Below are 22,945 nucleotides of genomic sequence, written 5' to 3'. Positions count from 1 at the left end.
TCAAACTAAAGCAGAACCTTCTCAAAACCACTTATATTTCAAGAGATGGATTAAGCGAAAAGAGCTGTACAAAGAAATAAGCCATTTTCTATGGTCCTATAATACGCAAGGCACTGCACTCCCTCGTCACCTGTTAATTTACAAGAAGACTTGCAGGTCCAGGGAAAGGGAGAGGGGAACAGGGGCAAGGTTTGCGGAGGGCGGCAAACTGCACTCTAAGTGGCGCGGGGCTGCGCTTCAGGAGACAGGGGTTCTAGTGCAGGGCGCCCACTGGCAGGTAGGGGCGCGCGTCCTGCGCGGTAGCCGCGCGGCGTTCTCGGGCTTCAGGCCGGGCCAATCGGGAGGCGGGCGGGAGGGACGCGGCGTAGGGAGGGGCGGGGCTGGGTCGGGCTCCGCTGTCCGCCGGCGCGTGGGGTCGGCGCCTTTGGCTTCCCCGCCGGCCATGGAGCAGCTGACCTTGTCTCCCGGCGGCGCGGCGGCGGTGGACGAGTACCTGGAGTACCGGAGGTGAGGCTGTGGCTCCGGGCCGGCCCTCCGCCTCTCGGAGGGGCCGGGACCTCAGGGCTGGCGGCGCGGGCAGGGGCCCGGCGGGCGTCCGCGGGGGTTCTCGGAATCCGTGCATGGGGTGTTTGGGGAGGCCTAGATGAATTCCAGGTTAGCCTTTCCCTAATTAAATATTGTAGGGTCACGCAGTTCTATGCAGGGATCAGTCTTCCGAAGCCATTTAAGAGGTCCCTCTCTTCCTTCCAAGAAGGATGACTAACTCTAGATTGATGCAGAGGTCCAGCTTTTTAAAAATGGCCACTGAAGACATAATATCGAGTACTCGGGGCTATAGATGTTAGCAGACATCAAATTAACCCAGTATTAGGGCCAACCGTGAGCTTCTGAACGCGTTCCCTACCCCTAGGTGCTGGTTTCAGGAGAAAGGCACCGACTGGTGTTTGGCGTTCCTTCGAAACTGGAAACGTAGCTGCTCCTTTGGCCTGACGACACGGTTCATTGTCCTGGGTCCTGACCAAGGCTGGTGCACCTGCGGCGACGCGCTCTTTTTCCGCTTCCTGGGGTTTTTATGGTCGCGAACCTGGGCGGATGGGAAGCCCTGGGGAGGACCGGCAGAGGACGCGGAGTTGTGGCGGGAGGATGTGTGTGTACAAGCAGAGGGGGGACGCTCCAGGCTTTGCCCAGGACGCTGGAGCGAGAGACAGGGCCTCCTCTGTGGGATCGTGGGCAGCCCGGATGACCCTGAGGTGTATGTGTGCAGATGAACCCCCAGTTGACTACATTCCCCCACTCTGACTGCCCCGTTGGTGTAGTTTTGGGTAACCCTTAGAACTGCCTGGAGATTCTAAGCCAGAAGAAGAAGGGCTAGGAGCTTGATGGGGTCAGTTTCCATGCCTGGTTCAGGGTCAGAACAGCCACCATCCCGTCTTCCTCCACAGCAGAGCCAGCTCCTTGAGCCTCCAATTCTCCGGAGCTTTTCCCTGGGAGGAAGTTGCTGGAGCTGGTGTTGACTGATAATTTGTATATAGATATGTGAATTGTGGGCCTCCGGTTGACTCTTGCCTAGCCCCGAACATGTTAGGGGCAGAACTGGTCGGAAATTATGTATTTATTTATTTTATTGACACAGGGTCTGACTGTTGCCCAGGCTGGAGTGCAGTGGCGCCATCTCGGCTCACCGCAATCTCCTTCTCCCAGGTTGAAGTGACTCTCCTGCTTCAGCCTCCTGAGTAGCTGGGACTACAGTCGCGCGCCATGATGCCCAGCTACCTTTTGTATTTTCTGTAGAGACGGGATTTCACCATATTGCCCAGGCTGGTCTTGAACTCCAAGGCTCAAGCCATCTGCCCGCCTCCGCCTCTGCAAGTGTTGGGATTATAGGCGTGAGCCATCGCACCCAGCTGGGAAATTATTTTTGCAAGCATAAATAACTTGAAACACTTCCCTCCGAAAGAGATTATCAGGTCCTTTACTGACATCAGAATTTTAGAAAAGTGGGGAAAACAGGACTTGAGTGCCTAGATATGAAAGGGTGGACTGGGAAGGTGGGGTGGGAAGATGAGTCAAAATATGAGTTTAGAAGGAAACAAACTTTCCTTCCTAAAAGTTTTCCTCCATTTGATCTTGCCTAGGTACTTCGGTGGGAGTCAGTTGAGAGGGAAAGCGTATGGCCTTGTTACTCACAGTATGGGAGGCACTGACCAGTGTCCTGGCATCACCTGGGAGCTTGTTAGAAAAGCAGAATCACAGGCCCACTCTAGACCTATTATTATTTATTATTTTCAGACAGAACCTCACTCTGTCACCCATGCTGGAATGCAGTGGTGCCCGTAATGGTTGAGGGCAACCTTGACCTCCTGAGCTGAAGTGACTCACTCACCTCAGCCTCCTAACTAGCTGGGACTACAGGCATGCATCACCACACTCAGCTAATTTTTAAATTTTTTGTAGAGATGGGGTCTCACTATGATGCCCGGGCTCATCTCGAGATCCTGTCCTCAAGCAATCCTTCCACCTCCCAAAGTGCTGGGATTACAGGTGTGAGCCACCACACCTGGCCTTATCTTGGATGTGTGTGTGTATACGTATATATATATATATGTGTGTGTGTGTGTCTATCTATCTATCTGTCTATCTATCTATCTATCATTTTTTTTTAGATGGAGTCTTGCTCTGCTGCCTAGGCTGGAGTGAAGTGGTGCCATCTTAGCTCACTGTAACCTCTACCTCCGCAATTCAAGCAATTCTCAGTGCCTCAGTCTCCGGAGTAGTTGGGATTATAGGTGCCTGCCACCACGCCCAGCGAAATTTTGTATTATTGATAGAGACGGGGTTTTGCCATATTGGCCAGGCTGGTCTTGGACTCCTGACCTCAAGTGATCCGCCTGCTTCAGCCTCCCAAAGTGCTGGGATTACAGGCGTGAGCCACTGCGCTGTGAGTCTTAATCTGCATTTGTACAAGATCCCCTGGGGATTCTGTAAGTACAATAAAATTTGAGTTGCACTGGTTTAGAACTTAAATACCATGACATCTAACTTTAAAAAGATCCTTTAAAGATCTGTATCTATCTTAAGATCTTAATGCCTCTTGGTATTCTTGATAGCTACAAGAAAGTGAAATGGCTGGGCTCCGTGACTCACGCCTGTAATCCCAGCGAGGCCGGCGGATCACGAGGTCAAGAGATTGAGACCATCCTGACCAACATGGTGAAACCCCGCCTCTACTAAAAATACAAAAATTAGCTGGGCATGGTGGCGTGCACCTGTGGTCCTAGCTACGCAGGAGGCTGAGGCAGGTGAACTACTTGAATCCGGGAGGCGGAAGTTGCAGTGAGCTGAGATTGAGCCACAGAGCAAGACTCCATCTCAAAAAAAAAAAAAAGAAAGTGAAATAGCTCAAAATTTATCTCAGAATTAAATGCCCTTTGTTTTTTTTTTGTTTTTATTTTTTTACTTTTATGTATCTAGATTGTTTATGTAAGGAAGATGGTTGTGATTATTTTATAGCTTATAAATTGGTTTTTCTTTTTTTTGTTATAGTGGCAAGTATGTAAAGCAATGGTTTTTATTTTCTACCTTGGCTAAAGGCTTCAAAGTACAGAAAAAAGCATGTATTGTACAAAAAAGAATATAGCATTCTACAAACAACACTTTTTGTGACTTTTCAAGGGGAGTATTTCCAGGGAGAAATGTCTTCAGTTTTGAAAAACTTCTTTTAATCGTGCTTTCTTTTCCTCCAGGGAGGCCAACTCTTACTTTCTTTTCATAGAAATAATGAGGGCTTAATGTTTTCCCGTAAAATTTTGGGTTCTTACTTCTGAAGTTACACAATCATAAACCTGAATACCTAACACACAGCTGTGGTTTGAGCTTGTGCTGAACCAAGTGTGTATGTAGGTTCCACATTAGTTTAAACTCCTGGCCAGGGTTTGGAGACAGGTAGGAAAATTAGTCATGGTGGCTTCTGCTTTGATATTTTTTTGTATTTCTTTTTGGATACATTTTCAAAGCGGGAAAATGTTAGAATTTTTAGCAGTTAAGCCTCTACTTTTAATGAGAAGAATGAGCATCTTTGCTTCAGTATCAGAGGAAAAACTGAGATGAATATGTGGTAATCCTCTGTTGATAAATCTGGATCAGTAAAGTCACGTTATGAATTCATTGTCTTTCCTATTTATAATCCTCCTATATAGAAAACGTAGGGGAGAAAAGATTTCTTTTCTCAGCCGCCACAAGGTTCATGGCTGAGGCACATGTGATTCCAGATCAAATAGAGGGTTGGGCTTCTTATTCTGTCGGCCCAATAATGCGATGCAGATGAACTGGGAATGAAGGGAGTTTATTTCTGTAACTAGGTATAGGGAGAAGGCCTGGAAGATATCACTAGACCAACTCAAAATTACAAAGTTTTCCGGAGTTTATATACCTCCTATGCTATACGTTTACATGTAAGTGTGCATTTGTCTAAAGACATAAGTGATTAACATAAGTTGACCCAACTCAACTTTAGTAATATAGATTACTAAAGACGTAAGTGATTAACTTATGTCTTCAGTAATCTATATCTAAAATCTGAGTCCTGAAGACCTTCCTCTGGACCCTCAGTAAATTTACTTAATCTAAATGGGTCCAGGTGCTGGGGTGATTATCCTTATCTTGTCTCCTGCTAAATCATGGAGATCTGGGGAGTTCCTTCAGACCCCCAATAAACTTGTTTGTGGAGGTCTGGGGAGTTTCTTCAGACCCTCCAATAAACTTGTTAGTCCTAAACGGGTCCTTTAAGAATTCCGTCGTTATCTTGTCATGCTTCAGGCCCAGAAAAGGCCTAGGCAAAACTCTTGGTGGGCTTTTATTACATTCCAGCCTTTGGATAAGGACACTGGCTCTATCAGCTTTTTTAACTTAACTACTCATTCAGTGCTGAAACAGTTGTTACGGAGACCTGGCCTGCCACCCCTGTAAGAAAGGACAGATGTGCAGAATAAAAGCTTACAAACTTATTTAATATTTTCAGTGGCCTGGTCATTGCTTGCCTGGCAAATAAATACTCAAAGTTTAAGAGAAATATATTTTTTTGTTGTAGAATTGTTGGTGAGGATGATGGAGGGAAACTTTTTACTCCTGAAGAATATGAAGAATACAAAAGAAAAGTTTTACCTCTGCGCCTACAAAACAGATTATTTGTGAGCTGGCGGTCACCAACTGGGATGGATTGTAAACTTGTGGGCCCAGAGACACTGTGTTTTTGTACACATAGGTAAGATATTTTATTGCTAAGTTTTTCGATAATTAGAAAATAAAAAGCTAAGCATATCTTACTTCTACAAATGAAACTGTGACGATCGAGAAACATGTAACAATTGTCCTTTATAGAGTAGAGTAGAAATTATCAGCTGGGCATGGTGGCTCACATCTGTTATCTCAGAACTCTAGGAGGCCGAGGCAGGAGGACCGCTTGAGCCCAGGAGTTCTAGTCTGCAGTGAGCTCTGATTGTGCAACTGCATTCCAGCCTGGGCTACAGAGTGAAACCTTATCTCTTAAAAAACAAAAATTATCTAAAGGTTTTTAAAGCTATAATTAAAAAATTTCTGTCATATCCTATTAGAACTCATGATGGAGTCTATTACCTTAAGCAGTTCTTTTGCCACTGGTAAAAATGTTTGGTGGTCCTGTGGCTTTGCCAGGGGTCTTTCAGTTTGACTGGGGAGCAGAGTCTACCCACATCTGGCATCACTGGAGGAGGTAGAGAATGGGTCATCAGATTGAGGAACTACTTTAAGCATTGCTTGAATTGATCCACACTGATCATGCTGTCCGTCTGTAAGTACAAACATTTCTCCTCAAATTTACTAATCGCCTTTTATACTTTAAGGAGCTGCTGTGTTGATACCTTTCTTTAAACAAAAAAACACACTGCTTTGTATTACAAATGGTCACGTTCCAAGAAAAGTGCCGAAAGGAAGTAAGTGAGGCTCCAGTTTTTGACCTGAGTTGCCTGTATCTGCATTTGGCGTTTTGCTATGTGTATGCTCTACTTTAAATTTTGCTACTGTCTCACAGTTGTAAAGTTCGGAATACCTAAGCTGCTTCACAGAAAAGTCTCTGAACCTATTCTGTGTTTTCAGGTAGCAACTTTAACTTTCTGTTCCAAGAGGAACCACCCTATTCTGATAGCAATTTCTGGGACTCTTTCACAGAGACTCTTTGTATAGTTGCTATTTACAGAGTTGCAGTTTGCCCAAGTTTGTTAGGCAGTTGCTAGGGTGAGTAATGTTGTATATAGATTGACTATAAATTTATTTAGCAACCCCAACTAAAAACACTGAGGAGGAATGGAAGATGAGGGATGTGTTGATATCTTTCAGAATTAAAGAAGGGTTTGGTAAGGTTTGTGATAGTTTTATAGTTTATTCTTACACAAATTTAGTGCCACTTTCTAATCTCTGTATAACATATACAGCATGGACTTGAACCTCAAAATTGATCTAACTCAAATTTTTTTTTTTTTTTTTGAGACAGGGTCTTACTCTGTTGCTCAGGCTGGAGTGCAGTGGCATGATCTTGGCTCACTGCAGCCTTGACCTCCTGGGCTCAAGTGATCCTCCTACCTCAGCCTCCCAAGTAGCTGGGACCACAGGTGTGTGCCACCACACCCAGCTAACTTTTGTATTTTTTTGTAGAGATGCAGTTTGGCTTTATTGCCCAGACTGGTCTAGAACTCCTGGGCTCAAGTAATCTGTCTACCTCGGCCTTCCAAAGTACTCAGATTACACTTGTGAGCCACCATGCTCAGCTGACCCAACTCAACTTTGATGGAGAAGTTAATATATTTAGTAGTGATCCACTCAGTGAGATCTTTTCCTAAACTCTTTTTCCCCACTATAAAAGTGATACATGATTATTAAGGAAAATGGGGAATATATAGAAACATAGAATATATTCTATATAGGATATATAGAAGCAGCTCGCTACCCAAAACCAGCTGCTAATTTTTTTTTTTTTTACAATATCTGTATGACTTTTTCTTTACATGGTCCATTTAATTGTTGTTAATTATGTATGTGCATAAAATACTGAGCCAGTTTTTAATAACAGAATCACAGAAATGTGTTTCCATGTTGTTATGTGTTGATCAAAAACAAGATTTTTAATACCTGCCAGCTAGTCCAGCTAGTCCAGTGGTATTTTTCTGTGTTCCCCAGGCCTGTGAGGGAGGCTTGGGGGCGTGCCAGGTAGAAGGGAAGGTTAGGGGAAGGGGAAACTATTCTGTTCTTCCTCTTGCTGTAACTAATTCTGCATTTGTTTTATATATTCTGGTTCTATAAACGATTTTATTTTACAAAAAGATTTCACTGCTAAGAGGGTTGAAAACTGTTGTCTAGTAATTTACTTACTGGTTCTCGTGTGTGTGTGTGTGTGTGTGTGTGTAATGTAGCTGATGTAAGTACTATTGCTAATACTATTGGTATTATATTTATTGCATAAAGCTCTTTCTATATATGGAATTATTTTCTTAGGGTATATTTTCCAAAAATGAAATTTCCGGTTTAAAGAATGGACCTTTTAAACTTTCTTGAAACATTATTAATTTATTAAATATAATTTGTTCTTTTATAACACTTTTTTTTTTGACAGCGTCTCCCTCTGTTACCTAGGCTGGAGTGCAGTGGTGCTGTCGCAGCCTACTGCAGCCTCTGCCTCCCGGGTTCAAGGGATTCTTCTGCCTCAGCCTCCTGAGTAGCTGGGACTACAGGTGTTTGCCACTACACTTGGCTAATTTTTGTATTTTTAGTAGAGATGGGCTTTCATCGTGTTGCCCAGGTTGGTCTCGAACTCTTGAGCTCAAATGATCCACTCGCCTCGGCCTTCCAAAGTGCTGGGATTACAGGCATGTGCCACCAGCGCCTGGCTCTTTCATAACACTCTTGATAGCATTGTGTATTACGTATAGTTTTAAAAAACTTTGATTGTTTTTGCTAAGTTAAAGTGGTATCTCATTTTAGTTTGCATTTCTTTGGTTAATATTGAGAATAATAATTTTAGTATTATTTTACTCAATATCACCTTATTAGAAGGAAGTGAGTGGCCTATTTAAGAAAATTACTACTATAAGAAGGAGCTTTGGCTTTCAAAAATATTGATCATTTATTTTGAAGTCAAAAGTTATAATAAATTACATCAATACATGTTTATTGAATATATTTCTATTTTAAGTAGCAAATGTATGCAAATAAATTTTAATAATGCATTTTGATAAAAATAACTTTTATAAAGAAAATTTTTCATACTCTTAGGTTGTGCTTCTATGTTAAGGAATTTGTAGAGGTAAGTATTTTAAGGAATTATATGATATTTCTTTCTATTGCTGTGAAACAACTTCTTAAGTAACTAAAAATAGAAATCTAAAAGAGTGAAGACTTCCTCTGACCAAAGCAAGATAGCTGAGGTAAGTACTTCATGTAGGAGAGTTTCACCTTACTAAAAAGAATAATAAAACAATAACAATTTAAAATCATATCTGCCTTTAATAGAATAGAAATTGTAATTTTAGATAATACCTGCATTGTGCTTATACTTCTCTCTTTCTCTCTCTTTTTAGGTATAAACAACATAAAACTGACTTGGAAACGATTCCCCAGCAGCGCCCCATTGATCTGCCCTGCCGAGTGACTGGCTGCCAGTGCAGGGCTTACCATTATGTCCCCTTGAATGGTACCCAGCCCATTCGCTGCAGGTGCAAACACTTTGCTGATCAGCACAGTGCCGCGCCTGGCTTTACATGCAATGCATGTGAGTTACATTGTTATTAATACGCAAACACAGAATGTTTCTATGTCTTCCTTGAATATTTAATGTGCCTTTGTACTGGTCAGAGAGTTAATATTCAGTTGTATTAGTTGTAGAGTTACTATTCAGTTGTAGCATTAATATTAAGCAACTAAGGAAAATTCAATGGATAAATATTCCGAGATTTCATTTTTGTGGAAGAACTCAGAGTTAATGGTATGCTTGGTAATTATAAACCCTCATCTCATGTAGTTCAGATAATTTAAGTAATAGTAATGGATTTTAAAGAATTACCAGATGTGATCTGATTCAAATTTTTGAATATGGGAATTTAATCAACTAAATTCTATTCATAGATTTTAAAAAGGCATTTTATAAGTCAAAAATATTTTATGGTTTGCTGATAGATTAACATAGCATGATCATTTTAATGCTTTGTATGCAATAGCACCCTTACCTTAATACGTGTACCCAAATTCCAACCACTACCCCACATGCCCTTACATTGGATCATCCATTGAACTAGGTAGGGTACCAGTCCATTAGTTTCCTTCAGGAGATAGTTAATCCAGTTGTTTTTGTAGTAGTTTGAGTTGAAATCTTATGATGAAATATGTAATAAAACATTTTTAATGACAGTGGCAGTAATAAATGTTTCATTGGCTGAATATGGAAGTAGTTGGCGAAAACTGATTTATTTATATACCTTGGTTCTCATATATATGTATACATTTTTTTGTTTGTTTGTTTTGTTTTGTTTTTTGAGACAGAGTTTTGCTTTTGTCACACAGTAGCACGATCTCTGCTCACTGCAACCTCTGCCTGTGGGTTCAAGTGATTCTCCTGCCTCAGCCTCCCGGGTAGCTGGGATTACAGGCACCCGCCACCACTCTAGCTAAGTTTTGTATTTTTAGTAGAGACAGGGTTTTGCCATGTTGGCCAGGCTGGTCTTGGATTCCTGACCTCAGGTGATCTGCCTGCCTCAGCCCCCAAAGTGCTGGGATTACAGACGTGAGCCAGCACACCTGGCTGTTCCCATATATGTTTGTCAGAGATGTGAGTGGGTAAAGATTTTGTTAATCGTATATTCTGGCCTCCATACAATATGGCTTGATTTTTTATATAACCACTTTATTATATAACCACATAATTTACATATCATACAGTTAACCAATTTAAAATGTGCAGTTTAATGATTTTTAATACATAATCAGAGTGAATGTTGTGTAACCACCAGCACAATACACTTCAGAACATTTTTCTCATCCCCAAAAGAAACTCCATATTCACTATTATGGACTCATTCCTTATTTTTCCCTCTCCCCAGAGGGAAAATATATCTATATTTTCTATATAGATATATCTATAATCTACTTTTTGTCTCTGAATTTGCCAATTCTGGACATTTTATATAACTAGAATCATAGAATATGTGGTCTTTTGTGACTGGCTTCTTCATTTAGCATGATGTTTTCATGATTCATCCATGTAGCCTATATCAATACTTCTTTGCTTTTTATTGCTGAACAAGATTCCACTGCATGCTTTCTGTGTCTGCAGGTTGGTCTTCCAATGTGGCTTTTTTGGGGAGTTGATCTGTAGGAAGATTTCTACATTATCTCTTCACCTGGTGGTGGCCACTGGGCTGTCCTTGCCATGCCTGCTTTTAATTCAGTTTGTGAGGAGAGGGCCCGCATACCTGGCTCTTCAATTTCTTTTAGTCCTTGTTGTTTTTTGCAGGGTTTTTTTTTTTTTTTCCTATGACGTACCTGGTTACTACTTCAGCATGTTTACAAGTAAGAACAGTGGCTAGGAAGGAGTTCAGCAGCTGGAGGTAAGAGTTATAGAGGCCAGAGGATCTAGATTCAAATGGCCTTAGCCAGGCTAAGTGTCTTTAGGGAAGACAAGTTAGCACCTTTAAGAATTTAACTCCCGACCGGCACGGTGGCTCACACCTTTAATTTTAGCACTTTGGAAGGCCGAGGCAGGCGGATCATGAGGTTAGGAGTTTGAGACCAGCCTGACAAACATGGTGAAACCCCATCTCTACTAAAAATACAAAAATTAGCTGAGTGTGGTACCGTGCGCCTGTAGTCCCAGCTATTTGGGAGGCTGAGGCAGGAGAATTGCTTGAACCCAGGAGGTGGAGCTTGTGGTGATCCGAGAATGTACCATTGCACTCCAGCCTGGGTGACAGAGCGAGACTCAGTCTCAAAAAAAAAGAAAAAGAAAAAAGAATTTAACTCCTTTTCCATCTTGATTCAGGTTCCAAGTGTTCTGGATTCCATAGCTGCTTCACTTGTGCTTGTGGTCAGCCTGCATATGCCCACGACACAGTCGTGGAAACTAAGCAAGAAAGATTGGCTCAGGGAAAACCAGTGGGACAGGATGTTCCTTATGCAGCCATGGGAGGATTAACTGGTTTCAGCTCGCTGGCAGAGGGCTACATGCGATTAGATGACAGTGGGATTGGTAAGTGATACTATATGAAATGTGAGCCTGTTGTTTTTATATGTGTTAACAATAGTGAAGCCTTATATTTGTTAAGCACTTTATAGCATTTTGGGAGGCCGAGGCAGGCAGATTGCTTGAGCCCACGAATTTGAGACCAGCCTGGCAACATGGCAAAACTCTATCTCTACAAAAATACAAAAAATTAGCTGGGCGTGGTATCATGTGTGTGCCTGTAGTCCCAGCTACTTGGTGAGGGCTACACCTCACCTGAGCCGGAGATTTAGAGGTTGCAGTGAGCTGTGATGGTGCCATTGCCCTCCAGCCTGGGGACAGAGAGAGACCCTGCCTCAAAAGAAATAAATAAAATGTTATACTTTTATAGGGCAGCTCTGTTATAATCTTATGGGGCCACCATTGTATATACAGCCCGCTGTTGACCACAATGTCTTATGTGACACATGATTGTATAGAGAAAGAAAATCTCTTTCTTTTGGTCCATGAAAGAAGGTGGGGTGAAGAAAGGAGAGAGTGATGAAAGGAAATAATAGAGGTTTTTATCCTGATTTCAGGTATGGGGGAACCTAGGGGCAGAGGGACACCATGGCTATCTATTAGTCATGTGGATATCTAGAGTGAGGAAACCTCTTGCTGGAATTTGGTTCTTTTTTGATGTTGAAGGAGTCCATAATTCCCAGTTCTCCAGGGGTGCTGAGAAGGCAGCTAACCTGAGTGGACCTGCCATGTCACCTGTCATAGCAGGGGGCAGAGCTGGAGGTGGGTCCCCTAAGCTGGGGGACTCCATAGAGGAAGTGACAGGCATTGAAGGAGTCTGTACCTCCAGTGGGAGCAAGCATGAGGCTAGGAGGCTGTATCAAGCTGAGAGACCAACTTATTAAATACAAGTTGAGCATTTGAGATCAGTAGCACATGCAGCCACCAGAGGGCAGCACAAAGACCTGCGTGGACCAGAGCACCTTCTGTCACATTCCCACGTGCCCCATGAGAGCCACTGGGGATAGGAGAGGGGAGAGACAGAGCAGTCGTCCCACATTGTCTATGTTTTAAGATAGGGCTAACTTCTAACCCAATTAGGACTAAAACTTCACTTGCTTTCCTTCATCTGTGATACAGGGTTAGGGGTATCGGGGGAAGGTGGTGGCTTATGAAGACAGAGCAGCTATACATTTTCTCCTCAGCTTCCTTCCTTTCAGTCCAAAACTCAATGTATTCAGTCTTTGTAGTTCATGGTTTGGAGTTGTGGATGTTTCCTCATTTCATTGAAGAGGTACTTTCTTTTTATTTTTCATACTTTGTTTTTAGATGGTTTCCTAGTAAGGAATGGAGTAAAAATACACTTACTCTACCCTTTTCAGCCAGAGGTTCCTTACTGTGAATGTCTTGCTTTTGACAGTGTTTTGTAACTATTATATATTAGGGTTTTGAACTTCTATGCTAACATAGGTACATAATATTCTTTTTTCTGTGAAAAAGGTCTCAGAAATGTGCAGAATACTTTTACCCATTTGCCTTTACTTTGTATGTCAGACAAAAATCTAAATAAAAAGATAGGGTCTCACTCTGTTACCTAGGCTGGATCCAGTGAAGTGATGTGATCATAGCTCACTGCAGCCTCAAATTCCTGGGCTCAAGTAATCTTCCTGCTTTACCTTTCCAAGTAGGTAGGACTACAGGCACTCGCCACCATGCCCAGCTAATTTTTATTGTTGTTGTTGTTTTTTTACAGATGGGGTCTCCCTATGTTGCCAAGACTGGTCTTGAACTCTTGGCTTCAAGTGATCATCTTGCTTTGGCTTTCCAAAGTGTTGGGATTATAGGCATGAGCCATTGCACCCAGTCTAAAAATTTTTTTTATAGGAGGAATTTCTAATGATTGTGCTGAGATCCCAATTTGTTTTACATTAGAAGTAATAACTTGTGGCCGGGCGCAGTGGCTCATACCTATAATCCTAGCACTTTGGGAGGCCGAGGTGAGTGGATCACCTGAGGTCAGCAGTTCAAGACCAGCCTGGCCATCATGGTCAAACCCAATCTTTAAAAAAAAAAAAAAAAAAAAAAAAAGTAATAACTTGTTTGTATCCTTGTAAATATTTAATTTTTATTCTCTATATATTGTTTGCACAGGTACGCCTTCAGTGGAATTTTTAGAATCTCCCACTATGGCAGTAGATCACCCATTCCTAAAAGCATTTCAAGCATCATCTAGTTCTTCTCCAGAAACGTTAACAGATGGTAATGAAATTAATTTAGAACTATTTTTGGACATAGTCAATTAGAATATGGAGCTTTGATTTGTTTTCGAGGCTTCTCTCTTTTTTCCATTATTACGATAATTTAACTTCAAGTTAATCTGTCATTTTACTTTCTTTTATGTTAGCCACACAATAAGAAAAAGCAAGCAACTTCATTTTGTATTGGGAAAAATAGCTAACTGAGAATTTTGAGGATTCTGATATTATAATTTAAAGTTTTAAACCTTTTTCTGGTACATGCTGTTGCTCTGGTGTTTCAATAAGAGGGCCCTCTAGTGGACTAATTGCCTTTAGGTTTTCCCAAAGAGGCATAATCCAGTGATAACCATAGGTTAGCAGGTTTATAAATTAAGAGCAAGAAGAATTCATTTTTTTTTTTATTTTTTGAGACGAAGTTTCGCTCTTGTTACCCAGGCTGGAGTGCAATGGCGCTATCTCGGCTCACTGCAACCTCCGCCTCCTGGGTTCAGGCAATTCTCCTGCCTCAGCCTCCCGAGTAGCTGGGATTACAGGCACGCGCTACCATGCCCAGCTAATTTTTTGTATTTTTAGTAGAGACGGGGTTTCACCATGTTGACCAGGATGGTCTTGATCTCTTGACCTCGTGATCCACCCGCCTCGGCCTCCCAAAGTGCTGGGATTACAGGCGTGAGCCACCGCGCCCGGCCCGAAGAATTCATTTTTAATCACCAGTATGCTATATTTCCCTTATTGAAAACAAGAAGAATGAATTTGTATGACTTATTAGGTATTTAAAATTTAGTATTTTACAATATTTTAAAATGAGAATTTTCTTTGATTTATCTGTATTTTCACACACTTAGACATTCCTCACAAGGAATTTTAAGCCTGCTTGCAACATACGACTCAGTATATAATGATAAGATATATATAGAAGAAAGAAGCCAAGAAAAGGGCACAATTGTGGCAGCTTTCCAGGTTGATGTAATTGCTTTGTTTAAATTTCAGTTTTGACTGAGGTTAGTGCAGACAAGGCAGAGAGGAAGGTGCAGTCAGTTAAATGCTTTTTTTTTATTAGACAGGAGGAAACCTGAGTGCCTCAGTGCTAATGAATGTTACACCAATGCTGGATTTTTTTTTTCTTGAGAAAACTTTTTGCTCTGTTGCCCAAGCTGGTGTGCAGTGGTGTGATCACGGCTCACTGTAACCTTGAACTTTTGGGCTCAAGTGATCTTCCTGCCTCAGCCTCCCATGTAGCTAGGAGTATAGGTGTACCACCACACCTGGGTAATTAAACATTTTTTTCTTGCAGAGGCAGATTCTTCCTATGTTGACTAGGCTGGTCTCAAACTCCTGGCCTCAAGCTCTCCTCCTGCCTCAGCTTCCCAAAGCACTGGGATTACAGCTATGTGTCACTGCTCCAGGCCGGGCATGCTGGATTTTAAGTCTGTGTAGTGACCCTGAGTGATTAGTGGCCAAAGTGAAAGCATTTTTTCAGCAAATACAGCAAATGGTTGCTTATTTCTGATAGTCACCTTCTTTTCTTTTTTTTTTTGAGACAGTCTTGCTCTGTTACCCAGGCTGGAGTATGGGGGTGTGATCTTGGCTCACTGTAACCTCCACCTCCTCGACTCAAGTGATCCTCCTACCTTAACCTCCTGAGTAGCTGAGACTACAGGAATGCACCACCATGCCCAGCTAAATTTTGAATTTTTTGTAGAGACAGAGTTTTGCCATGTTGTCCAGGCTGGTCTTGAACACCTGAGCTCAAGCAATCCACCTGTCTCTGCCTCCCCAGGTGCTGTGACTGCAGGCATGAATCACTGCGCCCAGCCTGATAGTCACCTTTGATGAGTTGTGATATACCATTTTACTAGATAAATGGCAATATACCATTATAATGCAACTCAGTGAAGATGAGTCTGGAAGAGGCTTGGCTCAAATGGTTTATGATCCAGAGATAGACCTAGAATTTCCAGAGGAATAAGTAGATAACCCATATTCTAAGCATCCCTTCTTACTCTTCTCAATAAGACTTGTCAAAGATAGTTGACGGACTGTAGTTGTACTCTGTGGTGATTGTCTGGAGTTACATGTTTTCATGTTGCTGATTGAGGGTGAATTCATATGCTTTACAAACTAGAAGAACAAGTGTTCAGGTTGCTATTCTGTTTTGGAATTGAAGGGACCCAATGAAGACATTCACCCTCAATGAAAGTGAACTTTTCTATGTAATTAGGCTCTTGGGGTACCTACCAAGAAAACCAGATTTTTTCCTACTGAAGCAATTTAAAAAATTCCTTTCAGCATATAATTTAGTGCTTGATCAGTTTTACGAAGTGAGTACCATGAAAAATGGCTAAAATAGTTAAGTTTTGAAACATTTTGAGGCAGGTACTATCATCACTATGACTGCCTATACCAAGCCTCAATAATTACTTTTATGCATTGTCTCAAAGTGTAACATGGATTTATAGTTACACAATGTGAAAAGTAGTTGTACAAGACTAAGCATAGTCTTATACAGAGTAGCTATATGGTGCTATTTAATATGATTGGTAGAATATTTGGAGAATGTTTGCTGTGAAAAACACTTGTCCTGTGATGCCATTCTCTCTGAAAGAGAATTAGGTAGTAGGACCGATTATTTACCTAGGCCATTTCTGGTTTGAAAAATAAACCATTATCACTTGGCAGGAGAAAACTTTTCTTTCTTTTATTTCAGGGGAATATGTAATGATGTAAATACATTACTTAGATTATTTTTCCTCATTAGTAGGTACAAGTAGTCAAGTTTCTTCGATAAGGAGACCTGAAGAGGATGATATGGCTTTCTTTGAAAGACGATACCAGGAAAGGGTAGGTTTTTGAGGAAATCCACTTGCATTAAGCATTTACTTGTAGCAAAAGCACTAGAACGATCATATATTGAATGTGGAACATCCTTGAAAATAATTTATAAAATCTTTACTTACAGTTGGTGTTAGGCCTTGAGGCTTATTAGAATAATTTAAACAGAAACAGGACTAGTGAATAACATGGTATTTAATACACCGGTTGATTTATGAAGGTCATAAACATTGGATAAATACGCAACTAAAATGGTCAGTAATAAACATCAATATCAGCAGATTTTTAAATTATATGTATCTCAAATTTCTTTTTTATACATGTACCTTTATTTTTTATTTAAAAATATTTGTCAAATAAACATTGAGTATATTTTGAATTCTTTTTTTTTTTTTTTTTTGAGACAGAATCTCGCTCTGTTGCCAGGCTGCGTGCAGTGGTGCAATCTTGGCTCATTGCAAACTTTGCCTCCCAAGTTCAAGAGATTCTCCTGCCTCAGCCTCCCGAGTAGCTGGGACTAAGGTGCGCACAACCATGCCCGGCTAATTTTTGTATTTTTAGTAAAGACGGTTTCACCATGTTGGCCAGGTTGGTCTCCATCTCTTGACCTCGTGATCTTCCTGCCTCGGCCTCCCAAAGTGCTGACATTACAGGCGTGAGCCACCATGCCAGTTGAATTCTTAATATGTATTATTTATTCGTCTTAGAGGCTTTTAGGTGTATCCAGACTCATTAAAATTACCTAATATACATCTGGGCGCAGCGGCTCACACCTGTAATCCCAGGACTTTGGGAGGCCAAGATGGGCAGATCACCTGAGGTCAGGAGTTCGGGACCAGCCTAGCCAACATGGCGAGACCCTGTCTCTACTAAGAAAAATACAAAAATTAGCTTGGCATGGTGGTGCATGCCCATAATCCCAGCTATTTGGGAGGCTGAGGCAGGAGAATCGCTTGAACTCAGGAGGTGGAGGTTGCAGTGAGCAGAGATCACGCCACTGCACTCCAGCCTGGGTGACAGTGAAACTCCATCTATTAAAAAAAAAAAGTACTCGATATTCTTTAAGAAATGGAACATTAAACATAAACATATTTTAACAGTTTTCGGGGCTCAACAAGTGTAGTCTTGATGTGCTCACAACTTTAAGTAATGGTGACTCAGTTCACCAGCGTGTAAATGTCTTGGGGATAAGCATAGTGTTTTATTCACTCTTGTATTTTCCCTAGCACCTAGCACAGTGAGTGCTTTGTATGTAATAAGTTTTTAATGAATTATGCATTTACAGAAAATTGAAAAAAATTAACACAAATATAATTGATATTTTCGTACATGTCAACTTCTTATACTTTTGATATGTTTCATGGCCATGTTCATATTTGAGAGTTTTATTTTGTTTTTATGTTTCACTAGATGAAAGAATGTTGGCTTAATGAGGTATAGGAATAGTATGTCAGCCATATGGCTGCAAGTACTTTCTTTAGAGTTGTTTTGTGGGCATCATTATCTCTCCAGCCAGGTAATATACTCCACAAAAGTAAAGATACTCCGGCCACTTTTTGTTGTATCCTCTTCAACTCTTAGACAAGAGCTTGTTGAGTAACTGAAAGTGTGGAAAAGTTGAACATTAAGAAAATTCAGGAAGTCAGTTAGAGAGAGTAGCTTAAGAATTTTGAAGTCGAAGGGGAGAGGACTTAAGTCTGTTTGGACTGCTATAACAAAATACCGTAAAGCTGGGTGGCTTATAAACAACAGACATTTATTGCTCACAGTTTCAGAGACTAGGAAGTCTAAGATGAAGGCGCTGGCAGATTTGGTGTCTCGTGAAGGCCCGCTTCCTTGTCCACAGATAGCCTCTTCTTGCTGTTTCTTCATATAGTGAAAGGAACATGATGGGTCTTGAGGCCTCTTTTATAAGGCACTTATCCCATTCATGAGAGCTCTGCCCTCATGATCTAATCACTGCCCACAGGCCCCATCTCCTCATACCACTCACTACACTGGGGGTTAGGATTTCAACATGAATTTTGGGGGGACAAAAACATTCAGACCACAGCAAGGGGAAAGAGGTGTGGTAGGATGTCAGTGAGGGAGATAAAATGGTCACAGTGATGGAAGGAAAGGCAGCTTTTGCAGCAGCATCAAGGTTATGAACTTATAATCAAATCAGTCTTCATTCTTGGAACACACACACTCACAGCCAAGTTTTAGTTTTTCCTCACAGGCTTATGAGAAACTAGGTTCTAGAATTCCTGCCGTCCCTTCTCCAGAAGACTGGAGTTTTGGCCGCCTTGAAAATATGCCAGTGGTGTTTGCTTGTGAGAAGATAAGGAGAGGAATTCTTATTTGTGAATGTTTTAAAGGATATACCTGGCCTGTCAAGATTGCTTATTTATTTATTTATTTTTTGAGACTGAGTTTCACTCTTGTTGCCCAGGCTGGAGTGCAACGGCGTGATTTCAGCTCACTGCAACCTCCACCTCCCCGGTTCAAGCGATTCTTCTGCCTCAGCCTCCCAAGTAGCTAGGATTACAGGCATGGGCCACCACACCTGCTAACTTTGTATTTTTAGTACAGATAGGGTTTCTCCATGTTGGTGAGGCTGATCTTGAACTCCTGACCTCAGATGATCTGGCTGCCTCGGCCTCCCAAAGTGCTAGGATTACAGGTGTGAGCCACCACATCCAACCAAGATTGCTTATTAGAGGCCAGGTGCGGTGACTCAGCACTTTGAGAGGCCAAGGCGGGTGGATCATGAGGTTGGGAGTTTGAGACCAGGCTGGTCAAAATGGTGAAACCCCGTCTCTACTAAAAATACAAAAAAGAAAAAAGAAAAGAAAGATAAATTTAGCTGGGAGTGGTGGCACGCACCTGTAATCCCAGCTACTCGGAAGGCTGAGGCAGAAGAATTGCTTGAACCTGGGAGGTGAGGTTGCAGTGAGCTGAGATCATACCACTGCACTCCAGTCTGGGTGACAGAGCAATATTTTGTCTCGGGGGGCGGGGGTGAGATTGCTTAATATGAATAAACCTAGAATTTATGGATTTATGAGCTGTAGTTTATAACTTTGTAGCCTCTGTGATTTATAGATTTAGGAGATATAGCTTATAAACTCTCCACCATGTGTGATTAATGGAGTGTAGAAACTAAGAAGCCTAAACCTAAATAACTTCCTCTGAGGTGACATGTACCACACGTGCTATTAATACTTGTCTTTTACTCCAAAACCATTTGAATGATTAGGAAGCTGTGTGTCTGATAGTTCAGAGCCTCTTGCAAGAGCAATGCCATATGCATCTGGTTTTTGCTTGTCTTCTTTGCTAATCACTGGTAACATCTGGCGGGGAAGAACCTATGATTAGTGTAAGTCGGCTTTGATAAGTGAGGTCTTTGTGGTCACATATTTTACCAGCTGCTTTTAGATACTATTGAAAAGTTGCTTTTATATTATCAGTTTAAGTTATTTTCTTCTGCTGTGAATGACTCTTGATCTCTTTTCCCCAAGAAAGGAGAATTTTATTAAGGAAACAAGTATCAAATGTCTACTAGGTGCAAGGCGCTGTATTCCTGTCAGAAAATTTAAAACACATACAAAAAAGAAGAGGAGGGTGTATCTTTTTTCTTAAGACTCTAGATGGTTTTCCGGGTGCATTTGCTCATGCCTGTAATCCCAGCACTTTGGGAGATCAAGGTGGGCAGATCACTTGAGGTCAGGAGTTCGAGAACAGCCTGGCCAACATGGTGAAACCCTGTCTCTACTAAAAATACAAAAATTATTTGGGTATGGTGGTGCACGCCTGTAATCCCACCTACTGGGAGACTGAGGCAGCAGAATCACTTGAACCTGGGAGGCGGAAGTTGCAATGAGCTGAGATTGGGCCACTGCATTCCAGCTTAGGTGACAGAGAGAGACTCTGTCTCAAAAAGAAAAAAAAAAGACTCTAGATGGTAGACTGGTAGATGGATGTATTTGCTAAGTATTATTTCAAATGTCAAAACACTGATTTGGCTTTTGTTTGTATTTTAGTATCTTTGCTTCTTAAAAACTTAATGTTCCTACAAATCTAACACTTGACTTTAAATGAGCGAGGAAAAGGGTCTCATATTTATTGAGTGCTTAAGTGCCTGGATCTTTATATATATTATTTACAGCTTTAGAACAACCCTGAGGAGTAGCTATTACTATGACATTTTTTACAGATGTAAAACTGTTAAATAACTTGCCCCAAATGCTTAATAAATGGCAGAAGTAGGATTCAAATTCTTTTCTATTTGACATCAAAACCTATAACTTTTGCCCTAGAATAGGGTATTTTTGGGGGTCCTTCAGATGACCTGTTGTTTGATACAGTTTGCAAGAATGGTATGAGTGTATGGTGTCTGAGGTTCCCAACCCAACTCAAAGAGGAGAGAGAGGGAGTAAATGTGGAGGAGACAGAGGTTACATTAATCTGGTTTTATGGTTGGGAACTTTTTTTACTTGCAGTTTGATGGGATTGGATAGACTGGTTTTGCCTGGTTCCTTTTTCGTTTTCTTTTTTGATACGGAGTCTCACTCTGTCGTCCAGGCTGGTGTGCAGTGGCACCATCTTGGCTCACTGCATCCTCTGCCTCCCGGTGAGAGGGATTCTCCTGCCTGAACCTCCTCAGTAGCTGAGACTACAGGCAAGTGCCACCATGCCTGGTTAATTTTTTGTATTTTTAGTAAAGACGGGGTTTCACCGTGTTAGCCAGGATGGTCTCGATCTCCTGACCTTGTGATCTGCCCACCTCAGCTTCCCAAAGTGCTGGGATTACAGGCATGAGCCACCACGCCTGGCCTCTCCTGGTTTCTTGATATTATTCCTATCCCTTCAGAAGTTTGGAGGCCCTGCCTTCTTCTACCATGGCCCTTGACTTCCTCTCCCCTTCTCTTGCAGGGGTAAGGCAGTGGGGTTGCCTCTGGAAATTGGTGTGTGTGAATATGAGTGGTGGTGAGTAAGAGGCAGGTGGGCTTTGTGTTCTCTGGGGCTTTTAATCCCATGGAAAATGTCTCTTTATGTCTAAACAGTTAGAAGGCTACTGCTTAGGGTATGTGTGCTGCTTTTTTGCTTTAACTATAATAGAGGAGGACAAGACCCTCAGGAAGGTAACCAGGAATACAGAAACCAGAATTACAGGAAACTATCCTTAAGGCAGTCCACGTTCTGGAGAGAATCCAGTTGGATTAGCTGCATTCTGTAACTCTGTAGGCAATGTGTATAGGCTGGATGTAAGTTTAGGCATTTTAAGCACTTTTAATTAATTTTTGTTTTTTGAGATGGAGTCTTGTTCTCTCGCCAGGCTGGAGTGCAGTGGCGCGATCTTGGCTCACTGCAACTTCCGCCTCCTGGGATCAAGCAATTCTCCTGTCTCAGCCTCCCGAGTAGCTGGGACTACAGGCACATGCCACCACACTTAGCTAATTTTTGTACTTTTAGTAGACATGGAGTTTCACCATGTTGGCCAGGCTGGTCTTCCTCTCTTGACCTTGTGTTCTGCCCACCATGGCCTCCCAAAGTGCTGGGATTATAGGCGTGAGCCACTGCGTCCAGCCAGCACTTTTAATTTTAGTGGCAATTGAAATTAATTTTTTTCTCTAAAGCAATATTCATATGTTACTTTTATTAAAATGCTTCTGTAAAATTAAAATCAAACCATTTAAAAATGTGTAATCATGTCCCTTTAGGAGATTTTGGCTTTAGTATTTAGCAGTTTAATAACTGTGTGGAATGGCTGTGACATGAATCTGAATGAGTTTTATGCAAGTTTTTTTTTCTTCAGAATGGTTTAGAAGTTATTATATCAATAAATACGTTAAATTTACAGATAAAAATGGAAAAGGCTGCTAAGCGGAAAGGAAAAGCTCCATTGCCATCAGCTACAAAACCTTCGTGAAGATTGTTGGAGAAATTAAAACCATCATCCAAGTATATCTTTTTCATGTTTATTTAAATGTAATAATACAGTTTATTTTTCCTCAAATTATTTACTTTTTTACTGTATAAATGTCTTTCGCAATGTTTCCTTAATTTATTTAAATAACTAAAAATGCCTATTACTTTTGTCAAAACTCATGATTTGTTACTATGTGTGTACCTTTTCTCTCTCCTAACAAATGAGATTATTTTATATGGGTCTACCTGAGAGTACAGCAAATATTTTTAGCACATAATAATTTAACTGTTTCAGGCTATTTAAAAAATTAAAGATATTATCAAGGGTTCTGAACAAATATATAAGAGCCATATTTGTCATACAAAATAGTAAGTTAAAAACAAAACAAACAACAAAATAGCTAAAATCATTAATTTTTTTATTTTTCAAAGTTTGTAATGTTATGTTTTTAAATAAAAAATGATCTTAAAATTATACTGCCATTTTTTAGTGATATTACTGATTCTTTTTTTTCAATCATCTTTCTCAGGTCAAAGATATCTACTGATTTTTAAGTTGTATTGTCAACTACCCATTGTCTGTAATAGTACTGGACACATCTTGTGTGCCACTGCAAATCATCTTGGCCCATTTATGTCTTACTGCATTGCTGCTGTGGAACACTTTCCAGCAGGTTTCTGATAGTGGAAGCCATTTGATGGCACC

General features: G+C 41.2%; 1 protein-coding gene across 3 annotated transcripts; it reads left to right on the top strand.

Annotated features, from left to right (window-relative positions):
* Positions 1–422: 422 nt before the first annotated feature.
* On the top strand, positions 423–22,722 carry FAM221A (family with sequence similarity 221 member A). Of its 3 annotated transcripts, XM_064380540.1 has the most exons (8): positions 423–507; positions 5,087–5,260; positions 8,604–8,794; positions 11,057–11,263; positions 13,388–13,495; positions 16,253–16,335; positions 21,244–21,297; positions 22,172–22,722. In XM_064380540.1, the coding sequence occupies exons 1-7, from the start codon at positions 443–445 to the stop codon at positions 21,247–21,249; spliced, it is 834 nt and encodes a 277-aa protein (XP_064236610.1). In that variant the 5' UTR covers positions 423–442; the 3' UTR covers positions 21,250–21,297; positions 22,172–22,722. The 3 variants fall into 3 exon arrangements, with proteins under 3 accessions (XP_064236610.1, XP_012303242.1, XP_064236611.1); XM_012447819.2 differs by lacking the exon at positions 21,244–21,297; XM_064380541.1 differs by lacking the exons at positions 16,253–16,335; positions 21,244–21,297.
* The last annotated feature ends 223 nt before the right edge of the window (positions 22,723–22,945 follow it).

Source organism: Aotus nancymaae, unplaced genomic scaffold, assembly GCF_030222135.1.
Source record: "Aotus nancymaae isolate 86718 unplaced genomic scaffold, 86718_ANA_hifiasm-v0.15.2.pri h1tg000025l, whole genome shotgun sequence".
NCBI lineage: Eukaryota > Metazoa > Chordata > Mammalia > Primates > Aotidae > Aotus > Aotus nancymaae.
This window is presented reverse-complemented; position numbering and strand designations above follow the sequence as displayed.

What these genes read in the sequence shown, in the direction of transcription:
- FAM221A (XM_012447819.2), top strand. Translation starts at nt 443, where the DNA reads ATGGAGCAGCTGACCTTGTCTCCCGGCGGCGCGGCGGCGGTGGACGAG. An exon ending in CTGTGTTTTTGTACACATAG is followed by an intron (nt 5,261 to 8,603) that starts GTAAGATATTTT and finishes CTCTCTTTTTAG; the next exon opens with GTATAAACAACATAAAACTG. An exon ending in TCCAGAAACGTTAACAGATG is followed by an intron (nt 13,496 to 16,252) that starts GTAATGAAATTA and finishes TTTCCTCATTAG; the next exon opens with TAGGTACAAGTAGTCAAGTT.